The following is a 17,697-nucleotide window of genomic DNA, read 5'->3' on the forward strand; positions in this document are numbered from 1 at the left end:
GGGGGGGTCGCGTGAGATAGATATTTCGGCCGGGCGGAATTAATCCAATGTTAAACCAATTAGACAGACTTTCGCGGGCGATCGAGAGATTTACCGAAGTCGACGGGCAGAGATAAATTGACCGCGCCGCGATTCCGGAGAGAAGACCTCGGGCGTAGTACGCACGCAGATCGTAAATCGAATGAAATCACCGTCAGCCTTGATCTATAACTGTCTTGAATGCTTGAGAATGTGCCCCCGCATGGCGTCTTAACAATGTGCTTGATCCTCCTTAGATGCCACATTGTAACATTATATGTATATTTATGTAGCTGCATTTCCAACTATCGTATTTTTCGTTGATTGTGTTCATCCAAGATTGTCCACACTGTCTTTCTCCTCAAAATATAAGGTGATAAAATTATAATGTCCATGCGATGCGCGCAATGCCAAAGAAGTGATCAGTCAACGCAGTGATTTAAAATTGAAGGTTTATATACTCTGACCACACAACTCACCGGTGGAAGGTGTCGCGTAATTTTGTATGCATACTTGTTTATAATCTTTTTCACGATTCAGTCATAATGAAGAGGTTTATTGAGGGCTTGGCCGCGATAGCTTTGATCCTGTAATGTAAGCTATTCCATCGTACGAGCAAAAAGATTAGGGTCATAAATGTACGTGTTGTGCTGTCAAGATGCAGCGAACGCGGGTTTAAACATTTCCTCACATCGGTTCATTTTATACGTGTGCACAGACGAGCAACAGGTCGTCATTTCCAAACACTTGTGATGCAACGCATAAATAAGCAACATTGTCCCGAATAAGCAAATTTGCGACTTCACGCATTGCAACGAAAGTGCATTTATTTCTACAAATTATAAGAAATTAATTATAAAAATAATTATCAAAAATGATATGTTGATTTATGATGCATCGAATGGGTATAATAATGGACGAAATAGGTTAACTATGTGTACTATACCTGCATTACGTAATACATCGTTAATAATATGTTAATTAGCGCGGAGCAAAATATACGTCACGTCGTTCTTTCTTGAATATTCGATTACGCAAGCTTTACATGGTAGTGGTGCGTTCACAAAGTAATATTTAAGTTACATTGATCCATCAATGTGTCAATCTATCAATGCAAAATTAATTGTTCGAATAATTTGAGGAAATTATTGATCCCTTTTGTAATTTGTATACCCCCAAGATACATATATCATATATATTTAACCTTTAGAAACTGAGAAGTTGATTTTTTGGATCTAGACTGGTTTCAACTTTTTTGTGGAATTATTTTACTAGTATATATATTAATTTTTTTTTCCAAAAAAGTAAAAAAATTCATCTGGTTTCTAAAGGTTAAATTATTATACAATCAAGAAAACAAAAAGAAAAATTTTATCCGGTTTAAAGGATTGTTATTATAAATAATTGTTGTAAATAAAAATTAAGCACATTTATATAACATATCTAATATGTTACATATGTGTGTGTGTATATATATATCAGCGCATATTTATTTATATATTAAAATGTTTAATGTTTAATATTTAATGCACTTTTTAAAAATAATGATTATTTTATTTATTAGCATACAAAAAAGAAATTAATTTATGTAAATGTATATCGTAAAAAAAACGTTTATATAATTTTTTATTATTGATATTTTAATTTAATTTAGTGTAGTTAAGGAACAGGAGAGATATAATTAGATTTTGAGATCGCGCGATAATCGAAAAATATCAGTTATTGATTAAATTTAACTATACGACGAGTTTAATAGTGAATGTAGTGTTTATTTAAGAATGTTTATTATGAAATAAATTATAAGTATTTATTTGTTGCTATGCATTTAATTTCGATTTACATTTAAATACTGGAACGACTGCAACCTAGGTCGATGATCAAGAGGATTGCATTAATACTAGTAATACTTGTAAAAAAAATACTTGTTATTAATACTTGTAAAAAATGATTAATCAAACTGGATATAAAAAGTATCTGTCAAACACTGACGTAATCAAGAAGAAAATAGATTCACAATTGTCTAATCACGTAGACCTTTTCATTCTAATGTTAAATTTTTATCATTTTAACTCATTTTTAAACATTATAAATTGAAAAAAAAAAATTATCAACGTGGAGTAAAACTATATATATAGTTAAGAAAATAGCAATTTTAATTTGATTATATAAAATTATCTTTTACGATGTATAACATCAATAACACACAGTCGATGACACTTCAATTTATTATCTTTTTAAGAATCTTTACTATAGTAATGTCCTATACTCATTTCTATGGAAATTCTCTCAGAACGTACGAACGTGTCGTTTTTGTAAACCACGATAAATGAAATAACAAGTATCTCCACTTCCCAATCGAAAATCGCGTGCAATGGAGCAATAGTAGCGAGGAAAATGCAATATCCACGATTATCGTTGAAAATCTCTTGCAAGATTTGATATCCTAGATTGTATGACGTGTGTACATTTTATATATTTTATAGATATTTTATACAGTTTGTAATAAAAATAGAGTTGATATTTATATATATATGTATATACATATGCTTGTAACGCACATCGTAATATGCACTTCGAAAGACTCAGCGCTATAAATATACACACGTGCAAGATATACACGCGACTGTTTATTAAATAACACACATACACACATGTATTAACTATTATCATGGTTGGCCTTATTTTTGTGCATGGTTCCGCGATGGTATATCAGTTTAGTGTATACTGCGGGAAGTTGCACGATAATAAAGATATTACGACTTCTGCGTGAGATACGAATAACACATTTTACGACAACGGGAGGATGAATTACGGAAACAAAATTATACGTATACTATAATTAGGTTTGATTGTTTATGTATAAATATCTTTCTTTTTTTATATTTATCATATTATGAGGCTAAAATTTGTGTTTTTCATATTTATATTTTAGCAATTATTATAGAAGTATGTTATTGTTGTTGAAGAAATAATATACATTTTGCCACAACTTAATAATTAAATTAATTACAAAGAAATTATTACTCTACGCATAAAAAATATTCACCGTCATCGTAACCAATAACATTCTCTTTTTGATATGATCAAACCGGTTTTATATCATATGAAATATTGGAGATGCTAATATATACGAAATTTTATACGATGAATTTATTGTACTGAATTTATGAAAATGTAAATTCAAAGTATACGTCATTTACATTATTAGCATAGGAAAATGTATTTCTATAAGTGGAAAGGCAGAGCTATTTATTCTATTTTATATGCTAATGATTTGTGAGCGTCACTGCTAAATTTCGCTTGTCGTTTTCGTTCTTTGTTACAGCAATCCACGTGCGTCGCGGAACATGGCGGAAAAGCAACGCCGCGACAATCTCAACGCAAATATATCGACGATGGCGACCCTCGTGCCGAGCGTTGCTGGGAGTTCGAGGCGAATGGACAAAATATCCATCCTGAGATTAGCTACCGCCTTCCTGAGGACACGTTACAGTAAGTCGTCTTTGTCAAAACATTTTTTTCACACCTTCCGACGAAGATTTTTCTCAATGACTCGTTATATTCTTGTGATTTATTATATCGCGCGTGCGAATCATTTCTATTATAATAATTATTTTATTATTACAAAATTATATTCTGTTATTGTTATTATTACAGAATTTAATTTATTATTTATTGTATTGCATCATATTTTGTTATATTTTAACGGCTCTAAACAAATTACAAATAACTAAGCTGTTTTTTGTTGATTATTTGTCCATGTTCTTATTGTCCAATTTCAATTATGCAGATGTGAAAAAAGCATTACTTATGTTCGCGTCTCTTGTGCGTTATTTACAGCACTCGGAAGTGGCTCGATGAACTTTCTTCCCCCGTTGTTCAAAGATCAATTCGATCTGGAGCAATTTTTTGTCGACGTGAGTACGCAACGCTTATCTTTAATTCAGATCGACCGAGACAAACATTCTAGACTTGTTTTTTTATTTTTAACCATAACAGCACCTAGTTGACAGCGAAGGTTTCTTCCTCGTAGTCACCGCAACAGGAAAAATCGTCTATGTCAGCCGACAAGTGGAGCAACATCTCGGTCATGTTCAGGTGAGTTTTTCTTATCATTATATAAAGAATTGTTTCTATTAGTATGACCGAAGGCTACATAATTTTGCTTTCTCCCTTGAAGTTTTTTTTGCCGGAAGCTTTTTATTTTAATCGAAGATTGCACGAAGACTGCGGATATTTTTTCGCTGAGGAAAAACTCGTTTTAAAAGAATCTATAATGTTAAAGGACATCCGGTTGGCTTTTACATCCCGTATAGGATATTAACGAATAATTTATGATCTCAGAGGCGTCGACTTTTGTTACAAATAAATTATATTAGTTCCAAGAAAATCGTGCGTTTCTTATCGCATTGATGTCTTGATATTTTGGCTATTCGAAGTGCTTATATCGCGCAATATCGCGATTGATTTAAATTTCTCTATTCCCGTGCACCCAATTGAAAACCCGATTAATCGCGAACGCCAGAATTATCCTTGTTTCGATCGACCGCGTTCTCTTCAATATTTGTCCCCGATATCTCGGACGATAAGTAAGTAGCCTCAGGTGAAAATGCAAGCGCGTTATACGAACGAGAGAACAGTACGAATACTTTTTCAATATCGTTTACTCGACAGCGAAACGATTAATGCGTTTTTTCATGCGTCGATAATAAGGTCAAGCTTATCGTCGTCCGAGGTAGAGCGTTTGAAACGTTTTCCTCGCAACTATTAACAGAAGCTATTTACACACCATCGACATTTCACGGAATTCTCCATCTCTTCTACGGCGGACTTTCTTTTTTACACAACGTATTTATATTGCGGCGATTGAAATCTGCGTCTGTGTGCAGCATTTCCGCGCCGGCGCCAAGAAAGTGAAGCGGGCGAGGGAGGGTGTATACGGGACGACATGGCAGCGATCGCGATCTCGTGGCTGCAGCTGCAGCTTCAGCTGCAGCACCGACCTACCCTGTAGCGCGCGGAGTTAGGAATTATCGATCAAATGAATGCGTGCAACGCAAATATGCTCCCATGGCAACCGGCGTGCTCTATGCCCTCTGCTCCTTTTCGCTCGCTGCGAAACGTGTGCGCCCACCAATATCCGCGCTCGTTTTGCGTATTTGTACGTGGGAATTACCCGCGCGCGCAATTGCTCGCGGAAGGATCGCACGTCCGCTCGTGCGATGAAAAATTCACCTCGCTACAAATGAAGCGTGCGATGATCCCGCTTGGTAATTATTCACCGGATCCACGCGCGACTTTTCCCGGAAATTCGACTGTTTTAACCTCGTGCATATAGGTATATCTCTCGCTAGATTCGGCAATGTTTCCGCAGAAATTCATTTTAATTCATGGAGCATAAAACTAAAATGTTAAGGAATTTCGTTTACCTTTAACTAAACCTAAATGATCGGAAAGCACATTTAAATATTTTAAATGTAACGAATGTGAGTCTTTTATATAATGTATGTCTAAAAATCTTTTTCAAGCTTTTGCAATAACATAATTATCTTGGATTAAAAAAACATTATATAACTTGTTTTCAATTTCAAAGTAAATAATGAAATTTGATTTAATGAACATCATTCATTGAGATGTTACGGAATTATCTTAACTTTATTATACTGGTCATATAGTAGTAATACGACTTTGTTTATAAGATCTGGGAGAATTATATGGGTTATTAAACGAATTATTATTTGTGATTCCGCCTGCGTGCTTATATATATATATATATATATATATGTCCATTTCTTGCGTTAGAAGAATTTACTCCGTATCGCAAAACGCGGAATCTTGTCTGAGAAATATTAATTTAAGACGAGATTAATCGTCGAAGTAAATCACCGGGATCAGTACGTAAAAGCGGATCGTGTGATTAACCGAAGGCAGATTTAAGGATCAAGTAATGAACGTTACGGGAATAATGCGCATTTATATCTTGCGATAAAATCAGATCGGCTGACTTATATCTGCTGCAGATATTACGCGAGTATTGTATGCGAATAATTAGCGCGAACGGTATTGAGACGTATGTATAACGAGAATCTCGCTTTGCTACCTGCTGTGCCTCTTTGTCCCTGACGCGCAGCGTCGCCATCCGACGAGATCGGCGTGCCAGCTTTTCCGGATTATCGGAGACGTCGTAATTATGCACGTGACGCTTCTCTCCTCAACAAGAGAATAATTTTTATTTCACTCACAATCAGCCTCGGCGCGCTGCGAAGAGACGAACTTGAAGAAACTAGCTGAGATAATATATTGAATATATTTCTTATGCGGATATACAACTGCGCAACACACTGAGAAGATATTAAACAGATATGCGAGAAAAAATATAAACAGTACAAAAAGCATCTCGTATTTTTATCTTGGGATTAAAAATTGCCAGTACAGAAACGGGATTAAAGTGATTTCAGCTGCGAACGTATCTTGCGCGTGTATCTGAAAATTTTAATAAAATGTTAGAAAGGCTCTAACAATTTGAATAGATTTTCAAATATATAGATACATATTTGATTCTTCTTCTCTCTTTCGTGAAATGTACGAATGCCGCGAAATCCGAATATTTATCCATAATTTTTGATATTTTATGACCGAATTATTGTTATCAGAGATTATTTATACATTTCTACGTTGTTATCAATTTTGACGGAAGATCATGTGAAACCTCATCGTTCGTCGGACAGTTTGCGAAGAACCAAGTCAATAACCGGTCTATCGACTAAGAATCGAGTCGTGAGCCCTCACGGGATCTTCGGATAATCGAAATTTAGAAACAACGGAGGTCAATAGCATACAACCGGACGTATTAAGCGGTATTCAGGACATTCACATTTACGAAGAAGGCGCCTCGCGATGCCTGAACTTGATATCCTATCCGTTATTCCGTTATTTCAAATGTGAAGCAGCTAATAACACGATTAATTATGCACGTAAAAGAAAGAAGCTTTTCTTAATTATTACAGAAAAATTCTGCGCGTGTATATATACGCAGCTTCCATTCGTCGGGCCTCGATTTCGCAAGGGCTCCGGGATTGCCACATCGAGCCGCGTTTAATGAAACAATCCCTTTTGCGGTGTATATCTAGGATCGTATAGAAGCGCTAAGAATAACTAAGCAGCCAATTTTAATGCTTTCAGTAAAGAAAAGGTAGGTTTAGATTACGACCAGTGACGCAAGAGGGATCCTCGAGGTCTTCAAGACAACGCAGTGAATATTAGGTGAATCACGAGTAGAAAAATATACCTGCGACGGTGTAGCCGTATATAATCAATTAGGATAGGAGGAGTTACGAGATTAGGAGCGAAAAGGGAGCATATGCTAGCCAATCGGATCTCTTCGGCAGATCGTAGTGTTGTTCTGCGCTCATATTTCTCGGTGATATAGTTATGACAAAATAGATATTAGAGACATTACAAACAGATATAGATATCTGGATAGATATTATAAATATTTTCGCGCGTGCAACTATAACGCTTAATTTCTAACTCTTCTCTTCTTACAATGTGATTTTGTAAAAAATTTGCTGTCACTTTCAGACTCGGTTTACGAGGAGCTATCGGATAAGCATGTTCGCGTAATTGTTATTCCTTTGCGAAACGGCACGAAGATACAATTGTCGCGCTCACTTGTATTTATTAATAAATTCCACGAATGGAATTTTATCTTTTCTTTAAAATAAATTCCACGAATGGAATTTTATCTTTTCTTTCAACTAGTCGATGATCTTTTCGCTTTGAAAAGCCATAAGATTCTATAGGCATTCCTTTCATTCATGGATCGCATTTTTTAATGTATTATGACTTGTTGCTTGTCTGCGATGCATTTATCAAATTGAATTAAATTGAATTGTGGAAGATGTGTAATCGTGTTAGATAAAAAATGGTGCTAAAGAGATATCGAAACTCTTAACAACATGAAATCTCGATAGAGAGAGTATTCCCGGAAATATTATCTGCGTGCTTCCAAACGCCAGCCGCTTCGGGTTATCGGCCTTTTGTTTGCGTTCAAGGTTGCGTCCACGTGTTTACGTGGATCCGAGATCTTTTAGGAAGTCGCACACGACGACAAAGACAGGTCCCGAAACAACAGGAATGATGAAACTTCCACTATACACCGCTACGATAAACGTACGCTTGATGGGACATCGATCGTTTGAACAAAATTAATTGAAATTCAGGCCGAATTAGAGAACCTGCCGGAGATTTCAACGCGCGTTTTAAATTTTTGCTTGGATTTCACGAGTATCCGTAGTTTGCAGCAAGGGTGGAAGCTCTGCGAACGTGTACTATCGCTTCTCATCCCGCAATCCCTAAAGGTTTCCATCGTGTTTCTGCGAGAAAACAACGAGGCGAACGGTGGTGGGACGGTCGTGGATAAAATGTAAAAAAGTGTGTCCCCCGCGCTATATCGATCGTCAGCGTTCGCCGGTGGCGCTCCAGATTCAAGCGTAACGATAATTCGCCACTCTGCCGTAACGAACCGGCTCTTGGAAGCCGGCCGAGTACCACTTCTCTCTCTCTCTCTCTCTCTCTCTCTCTCTCTTTCTCTCTCTCTCTCTATCTTTCTCTTTCGGCTCCACTTGTGCAAAAGATGCCAGAACTGGCGACGATAGAGAAGGAACAAGAAGGAGAAGCAGGTGGAAGAAGGGCAGACGGGACGAGGGTTGTTTGCGAGTAGCGCAGTTTGCGGTTTGCTCTCGTTTTTTAAGAAGGCACTCACAATCAAGCTGTATTGTTCTCAAGGAGAAACCGCCTGCCGCGAAAATGAGCTCCGTCGCCGACGTGGTGCACCTCCGTCGTGGTTGTCGTCGTCATCGTCGTTGTCGTTGTTGTCGTCGTCATCATCTTCTTTTTCTTCAACTTTGTTTTCGTCGTCATCCTCGTCTTCATCGTCGTCGTCGTCTTCTTCTTCTTCTTCGTCTTCGTCTTCGTTTTTATCATCGTCCTCGTTCTCATCGTCGTCCTTGTCGTCGTCCTCATCCTCGTTGACGTATCGCAACACGATTCGCTGCGCGAAAGATATCCGGCCTGACGGTGTGTAGAGCTCTTCACAGAAGGAGTCTGAGGACTTTACGAACGGAACTTTGAAGTACCTCTATTCAGAGAACACGGAGATGCTCCATGTGTATGGAAAATTGATAGAATATAAATACGTCAATCGGTACACTTTAGCTTGAAGACAAATATTGATAATAATTTCTGCTGTGACAGCGAAAATTAATGAATGATGCGTATTTATATTTTTTTATATTAAAATCATGAAGATATATCATGTTATTTTGTCGATTATGAGGAAGAAACATCAATTTTTCTTGTTTCAAAGTACCGTATTACTTATCCTGAAAATGAAATTGATCGGTTTAATAAATCGGAAAACAAGAAGACTAAAGTTTAACTGTTCCTCGCACATGCGACTTCCCCTGTAATAATTCTAATAATTAATTTTTTCACTCAATACAACAGGGACTAGGCGATTGTTGCGCGACTGTATCAGCATCGATATATAAGTCACGAGTTAACAAAGGTCATCACCGGCGGTGCGAGGTGGCTTCATCTAAACTTTGGAATTAGACTCTCTCTGAACTTTGGAATTGTGTTTTGCAGAACGAATTGCTGGGTCAGTCCCTGTACAATTTTGTCTATCCCGAGGACCATGACGAGCTCACGCGTAATCTCACGCCCGATGGGATGCCGCCGATGTCGACGCCGTCGGGCGTCGCGCAGGTGTCCGAGTTAGCGCACGACAACAATTCCAGCTCCTCCGAGGAATCCTCGACGGCGAATCACCGAACGAACGAGAGGATCAAGCGCTTCCGCGAGCAGAGACGGAACTTCAAGATTCGCCTGGCGCAACGCACCAACTCCAGGCGCGACCACACGCAGTACGAGTGCTTCGACATTTCGGGTCTCCTCCGGCTCGCGGAAGCCTGCAAAAACGCAGACACCAACGGGAACAGGGGGAGACAACGAGGTGAGTTTTAATCTTCCGACATCGTTAGACTGAACTATTATCTAACAGCTTGAAATTTGGCTTCGTTGCGTAAATGGAATTTGATACGTCGGATAAATTAACTTTGGTAAAAATCTGAAAAGTCTTAAGAACATTAAAAACGCAGCGAGAATATAAATTTAACATCCGTTCATATTTTTCCCTCGTGTTCTATTTAATTTATTGTGTGTTAGTTCAGTTTGTTTTAATTAGTTTGTACGATCTAAATTCTAAAACATAAATTATATTTTCAATATGTTACGCAGCAAGCGTAACATTTTGACATGCTTTGGACAAAATACAAATCTCAGATCTGGACTTCAGAACTTTCTTATCTTGTTCCACGTTACGTTCATCCTCCGACTTTATCCATCGTAAACAGTCGTTGTATAAAGTATCTTATTGAAATATTGGAGGAACAGGATAATCTCGTTATAAATTCTAACGAATTACAGTGAGTTAGAAAATTGATTCATGAATCAGTTTGCTAAGAAAGATAAACTTAAGTAATTTAGATTTAGGGGAAATGTTTAATAGCGATTCACGAACTGATTGCGAACGAACATCTTGCTTACGTTACTTTCCGTGGCGGTTTAATCCGGTTAAGATTCAATCGACAATCGAATGTCTCGGTTACGTCGTTTTATCGTGTGGCACGGCTAACAACAAGATCGTTCCCACCGCAAATCGAATAATCCTATCGTCACTGCTGTGCGTCGGCAACCGCAGACGTCCCTTCCGTATAAATCAGCGATATTGTGCTTCATTACGCATTCCGTGTCGAACGGTTCGTGGTGAGCGTCTCTCGTGCGCGTCTTCCTCCTCGGATCGATGGTCTTGTTTTATCGCACGACACGACTGAAAACCTGTAGCGCTGGTTTCGAAACGAGTATCGCAAATATTTACGCTACTCCTGTATTTAAATTTAGAACCTTCGCAGTCGCGGACGAAGATATGTAGGCGCAGCGTCGCGAGCGTTTAGCGTAGGTTTCTTTTTCTTCTTTTTTTTTTTTGCTCATCTCTAAGACGAGTTTCGAACGGCGAAAAGCACCGTTTAGATAGACTCCGCTCAAAGAGACGGGAGGGACGGGCTTCTACCGTGCTCGCCAATCCTTATTACATAGAATGTTGAGACCTGTCGCGTCTCTTTTCAGTTTGCAAATTCTTTGATGTATTTTGAAACACTCTCCCCTTATCTGTTTAATGGAAAGCCAACATCCGACGTAACTTTCCACTTTTCGGCATTAAATAATCTCAGTAAGCTGGTTTGAAATTATATTTTCGCCGCGATAAGAGCTCGCTCAGGAGAGGCAAAATATGATTTACATACATATTTGCATTTTAAGCCTCTCACCTTCCCAATAACTTACGATCTAATGACCGTTTCGAATATTTAACATTCTTTTGTCGATTTAATTTAACAAGATAGAAATCTGAATGTTACATCTGATTTAACTAATTCAGACAGAAGTCTAAATATCGCTGCTTGAGTTGTGTTTTTTTTTTTCTTTAAATATCTTTATGATTGCTGTGATCTAATTCTCTCCTGGGACAATCGCTTTTCACCTCCGATTTTACCTCATACGATTGCTGATTGTTTAGCTAATGATAATACGTTTGAAATGGCTCTAACAGAGACGACGAGCACCAGTAACGACATCGTTTTCGCCGGCGTAGCGACCCTGCCAAAGAAGCGGCCCATCACCGAATTGTCGATAATGGACGCCAATAAAGACGAGTATGTGACGCGGCATCTGGTCGACGGGCGTATCATTTATTGCGATCACAGGGTGTCGGTCGTTGCCGGGTACATGTCGGAGGAGGTATCGGGCCTGAATGCGTTCGCCTTCATGCACAAGGATGATTTCAGGTGGACGATGATCGGCCTACGGCAAAGTAAGCCTTCGCATTTTAATGTAATTAGCGCTAAACCTTGCATTGAAATACTCGGCGTCACCGCGGTATTGTTCTTCTTCCCCCTCCCCCATCTTCTCTCTGGAATTCGAAGAAAAATATCTGAATTATTCGAATAATAATATTTATGTATACTTTTATCATATCCGGTGATTAAGTCATTAATATTATACGCCGCCGTGTATATTTAACAGTTAGATTAATAATGTTATATTATGCATTACTGATTACGCCGATATTATTTTAATGCATTCAGGCTTTACGACGCGAGTATTACGAGTATTACTTACGACTTATAAGATGTTTTGCATGCTATTTCCATAACGAATTACAATTTAAATATAACAACAAAGTATATGTAAAGCGATCTATTTAGAATTAACCGACGTAACGGATCAAATATCGTTTTGCTCCCGTAATTAATCATGATTTGTTGTGCATTTTTGTAGTGTATGACCGTGCCGAAACGTGCGGCACGTCGTGCTACAGGCTACTCACGAAGACCGGTGAGTTCATCTACTTACGGACCCACGGTTATTTGGAATTCGACAAGGATACGCAAACGGTGGAATCCTTCGTTTGCGTCAACACCTTGGTGTCGTAAGTACCATTTCGCATATCACTTTGGGGCAGATTGGAGCAAGTGACAAGGCGATTTTTTTTTATTGATCCGAAGTGACATTAACGAGCAATGAACACTAAGAGATTCAATTTTTTTTTAATTATTGTAGAATCACCACATAAAATTTATTTTTATCGCGTGTTGTTGAAACCGTGAGATAATTTATCAAGCAAAATTTTAATTTTTACATTTACCCTGCTTTTTCACTTGCTCCAACCCATCAAGAAAAGCTGTTTTTTTTTTGTTCCTCAAGTGCTAAAGCAAACACGGATATATCGGATATATCATGCAACGCGTATTCAACACCATATAGCAATGAGGAAACTTTGTGTGCAGGGAAGAAGAGGGCGTCGGACTAATAAAAGAGATGAAAGCCAGGTTCTCTGCGACCGTGGCCGCAAGTAGCAGAGGTCTGATTCGGCCTTCTGACATTAACTCACCGATAGAAGTGGTAAGTCAAGCTGTATATACATATATGTGACGTCATGTATGTAGTGCTAATGCAATGCTTACATGCTTTACATTGCGTGTAAGACTTCCAGCAAATAAGGTTGTTTAATGATAAAAAAAATTGGTTTATTAGACCTCAAAATCCCAGGCGTCGAATCCGAGATGTAGCCTCGAAGATCCGTCGCAGCTCGAGGATGCTATCACTCATCTAATCAGCGACCTACCCTCGCCGGCTGTATCGGAGGACCGTTTCTCTCCCTCGCCGATGCCTCACACGCAGTACGTGAAGGCCGCTATATTCTCTTCTCGTATGCCCCCGGCTGCCACGCATGCCAACAAGATTGGCATCAAAAAAATCGATCGCTGCGTCGTTATCCAAGGCAAGGGCAAAGTATCTCCGAAGCAGGAGTCCAAACATACGGTCGGAAAGTTGATTAATTCCAATAGCGCGGAGCTAAGCCCAATATCGGACTCGGAGAGCGCGGTGTCGTCCGGCAAGCCTTTGTCGATGTTTGAAATGATGCACGCTACCCACAACAGCCATAACAACGTCCAGAACACCGACGTGTCTGCGCAATCGAAAATCCTTGCCGCTCGCAAGTCCGGATCCAAGAGCTCCCGCATGCCTCGTAGCCATACATCATGCTTGGACGTGCCTCAAAGCGCGAACGGCTTGAACGGGCAGGAAAAAGTGGATCAACGTAACGTAGGTATGTTGTCACCAAGCGCTTTGAACGAAGGCAATATCAAGATGGAACGTAGCGGTATCGAGGAGAAAACGTTCAATTGTTTAGATAATCAAGAGTCTACGGTACTACAATACTTCGACGACAGCGCGAGCGATAGTTCCGGCATCTCGTCGGGGATCGTCGAGATGCACAATCGAGGCCCGTTGAAGAGGATATGTAGCGATGAGAATCTTCTGGCGATGCAAAGTAAGAAGAGATCCAACGACGTGTACGCATCGACGAATGCGAGCAGCGAACAGCAGCGCATTTCCTACTTGAAATGCAGGTCTTTCGCGACCGAGTATCCAGCGTTCCCGGATGAGTTTAGTCAGTACAATGACGTCAATTCGCAATCCCTGGCGATAGCGGAGTCGCCTAATTCCAGTCTGCACGAAGTCGGAACCGACTATCAACAATTGGTAGATCCCACGCCGCTGGGCGTAACAAACCACGACGAAGAGCAGTTTATCGAGTTGCAGGATTTGAAGGAGGATACGTTGCTAAGTTCAGAACTGGGCGCAAATTCAGGTAAATTACAACAGTAACTTCTTTCGATGCTATAGCGAATTTTGAATCTTGATTTTCTGGAAAAGTTTGATATAAACCTTCTGATTTTATATTATAGTTACAATTTTTATGGGAAAAGATTGTAAGCCCCTTGCTCTATCTTCACTTTCGAAGATCGAGCTTTATTTTAAACATTATTTATCGTTATTGTATTGAAAGTTTTCTATCCTACATTTACACAATGCAGACAACAATTTTCAATATTGCAATTTGTTTATCACCTGTTAAAATTTAAAGTTAAAGTTTATGTTTTGAGTACAATTGTTTCTATCACAATGTAATATTTTCCCCGTTGAAAATTTCAAAGTATTTATATATGCGGGGGTAGTGATTCTAAGAATCTCTTGCTGGTCAAGCAAAAGATTCTTAGAATGTTACCCTCACATATATAATATTTGAAAATTTTTCATTTTTAAATAATACAGAATGCCTGTACTGAATGTACGTTGCATTCAATACACATAAGCCTCAGCAAAATTTTATTTTATTTCTCTTTTCTCAATTAAAGTTAGCAACGTTATCAAATCAATTACATGTAACTTATTCTTGAACGCATTTTCTTTTTGTTCGCAGAACTCATGATGAAGATATTTGACGGTCTACGCAATGGACCTGCAGGTTTCGAAAGTGGGTTTATACTTTATGCTTTATAAGTATCTTTGGAGATGTATGTATATTCAAATTAATTCTGGGTTATGTTGTTTCAGACTTTAACGAAGCAAAAATGCAGCAACTGACATCTGATAATGTAAGTGTAGAATGATAGAGATTTATTACAAATTAAAGTAATTTTAAAATGTGAGCTTAACGTGATAAATTCTCGAGTGGAAGCTAAATTACATAATATATTTAGCAAGTGGTCAATGACGAGTTAAGTCGCACGTATTACCAGCTAGCCGACCGAATGGCGTTGCACGAGTCCCAAATCAATGTACTGGCACGTGATCTCAAAAACCCAGCTCTCCGTGCGCAGAGGGAAAACTTAACACAGTTACAGGTACATATTACAGATTGATACTGAATAAATATCAACATGATATATTCTTTGACTATATAAGTATGACTTATATAGTCAAAGGATATATTGAGATTACTTCTTGTTCATTATTTTCCAGGCCGAGTACAACATGCAGAAGCAAATGCTTAAAACCATACAACAGGACCGCTGTAAAATGCAAGTGAACGCGAAGCAAAAGTTCGGAATCTGAGAAACCGGATGGTCTTCAAATCACTTCGTGAAAGCCGCTTTCAAGAACGCGAGCTTAATATGATACATCCCGGGATTGTTGTCGTTAATAAGAAATAAGCTCTAAAAGTTATCCCTTTCCTCGAAGGACTAGAACAAAGCTTTCGGTATTCGCATACGCGCAATTTGCATAATACTTCTCGATTTGTGTTACGATGTCGTCGTGTTCTGAGATTTCTCTGTTTCGGAATTGCCGATGTCATCAAGATTCACGACGAAGATCTGGGTAATCATTATTAGTGCAGCAACAAATGGAGATTTGCGTCAGTGCGGGCGCCGTGTGTGTTTAAACCGCTCAGTTCACGAAGAGAGAAGCCATTGCAGGAGGCATTGCTTAAGTTGACCGCAAGTGATTTATCTATTACTAAAGCAGTCTGTGTGTATGTGTGTGTGTATGTGTGTGTGTTTGCTTCGATCCGCGTTTTCCCTCGAGTGGAAAAAGAAACGAACGGAAAGACACCGGGAAAAAAAAAGAACTCGTACAGTACAAGTCGAGCGATTGACGCATATAAATGATCCTTTTTCTTTCCTTGTCGTTTTTCTTAACTCAGTGGGATTAAGAACTTCATTGCGCGCTGTCGTGTAAAAGGTCGCGCGCCTCGCTCACTAACTGATTATGCAAAGAGATTGTACAAAACCACATTGTATACTGTTATTTAAAACGTTGATACATTATAAATAACAGTCGCTACTCAGGCAGATTTCTCTGCGGCGATCGAGTGTTATGCAGTTGGCAATTTTCAAATTTTACGGTGTAGTGTAACTTGTATATATGATACACATACATATGGATATATACATTCGATTTTAACACAGCACGGCCGCGCGCGGCACTTTCCTCGTGCTAACTCGCTCGCCGCGAATCCGGTCGAGCTTCTTGAATGCTACCTCTGCGATTACGTATTTGTATCGGATGGATATGAAACCAGTCTCACTTATATTTCTTTCTATTCTATCGGTTGTAATTGCGAACCTATGGTGTTAAATATTAATAATACTCATAGCGCCTGACATCTTTTTTATAATTACGAAAGGATGTCACTCTGAAAATGTGAAAAGACAATTTGGTAATTTTTATGTTTTAACTTGTCGCGTCTCGTGTAAATTTCATCATTGCGTATTTATGTATGGAAAAACAAAGTGCTAAATTTAGGGATATGTCTATAGGGTTGCCACTATAGACCAGATCATCCTACTTTTAGTGAAACAATTTTACAATTGCATGTACCTGAATTCCATTTACATTTAAATGTTCTGTAATGTTTGGGAATTGAAAGTCCAGTCACGTGTTATTAAAAAATGATGACAAATATAAAATTAGTCATTATAAATAAATCTCATTTTTTACTTGATCATCCTCTCCCTCGTTGCCACGATTATTTACTTCATACAAATAAGATTTTTACTTTTAGGATATTTTACTTTTAGGATATTTTACTTTTATAATATAATATAATACTTAAAAAATGTGGTAACCCTAAATATATCTCTAAATTTGATTAAATTTTTGTAAGTGCAATAGAGAACCTCCGAAAATATATTTTAATTTTGCAACATAGAAGCATTAAATAATTATAAAGTATAAATCGTACTCATGAATTGACTTATGTTATTATTTAATCAAATTGCTTATAAAAACAAATCGATTTGCATAAACGAGGTTTTATTGTGTATGCGTTTTAATACGTTTCTTTTTTTTATAATTTGCTTGAATGATTTCTTTTATATCTCACTGGCCTTGCTATCCATCCAATAACATGTTACTATACGCAAATATACATATTAATAAACGATATTTTTATTTCGCCGTTAATTAACCTCCGCATTAATGATTAGTTGCGTGGAAGTCGACACGGTTGACGTTTATGTGTGTCTATTATTCAAATAAAATACATATTAGCCAATCGTGTTGCCGGCAATTACTTGTAATGCAGGTCAGCGTGAATATAAACATATTGTATATCGTAAAAGTGTTTAAAGTGTAAAAGATATTAATATAAGAGAGTGACGGAGAATGTACACTTGTCAACATATTCAGCACTGGCACTTAACAGATCTACAAATTTATTTGGATCCTACATGTACAGGTAATGTAAAGGCTGGTCCTGTAAATAAAGAT

General features: G+C 38.1%; 1 protein-coding gene and 2 long non-coding RNA genes across 5 annotated transcripts in view; 2 read left to right on the forward strand and 1 right to left on the reverse strand.

The window, feature by feature from the left end:
* LOC105455983 (circadian locomoter output cycles protein kaput-like) overlaps window positions 1-16,909 on the forward strand; it is an 82,797-nt gene extending 65,888 nt beyond the window's left edge. For 2 of the 3 annotated variants that reach the window (XM_011699725.1, XM_011699723.1), the window contains 12 exons: window positions 3,344-3,510; window positions 3,859-3,935; window positions 4,018-4,116; window positions 9,667-10,033; window positions 11,687-11,947; window positions 12,415-12,565; window positions 12,924-13,038; window positions 13,171-14,293; window positions 14,906-14,959; window positions 15,040-15,080; window positions 15,186-15,329; window positions 15,448-16,909. In XM_011699725.1, coding sequence (XP_011698027.1) covers window positions 3,344-3,510; window positions 3,859-3,935; window positions 4,018-4,116; window positions 9,667-10,033; window positions 11,687-11,947; window positions 12,415-12,565; window positions 12,924-13,038; window positions 13,171-14,293; window positions 14,906-14,959; window positions 15,040-15,080; window positions 15,186-15,329; window positions 15,448-15,540 — 2,692 coding nt within the window. In that variant the 3' untranslated portion in view covers window positions 15,541-16,909. The remainder of the gene's footprint in view (window positions 1-3,343; window positions 3,511-3,858; window positions 3,936-4,017; window positions 4,117-9,666; window positions 10,034-11,686; window positions 11,948-12,414; window positions 12,566-12,923; window positions 13,039-13,170; window positions 14,294-14,905; window positions 14,960-15,039; window positions 15,081-15,185; window positions 15,330-15,447) is intronic. The other variant, XM_011699724.1, reaches the window with a different exon arrangement.
* On the forward strand, window positions 5,137-6,410 carry LOC105455981. Its single transcript, XR_975200.1, has 2 exons — window positions 5,137-5,356; window positions 5,821-6,410. It is a non-coding gene; the product is annotated as an uncharacterized LOC105455981 (long non-coding RNA).
* Window positions 5,792-6,877, reverse strand: LOC105455980. The gene is made up of 3 exons (XR_975199.1): window positions 6,569-6,877; window positions 6,119-6,501; window positions 5,792-5,857 (listed from the first exon to the last, which is right to left on the reverse strand). It is a non-coding gene; the product is annotated as an uncharacterized LOC105455980 (long non-coding RNA).
* Window positions 16,910-17,697: the final 788 nt, after the last annotated feature.

This window comes from Wasmannia auropunctata, unplaced genomic scaffold (genome assembly GCF_000956235.1).
Source record: "Wasmannia auropunctata unplaced genomic scaffold, wasmannia.A_1.0 LD335828.1, whole genome shotgun sequence".
NCBI classification, from domain to species: domain Eukaryota; kingdom Metazoa; phylum Arthropoda; class Insecta; order Hymenoptera; family Formicidae; genus Wasmannia; species Wasmannia auropunctata.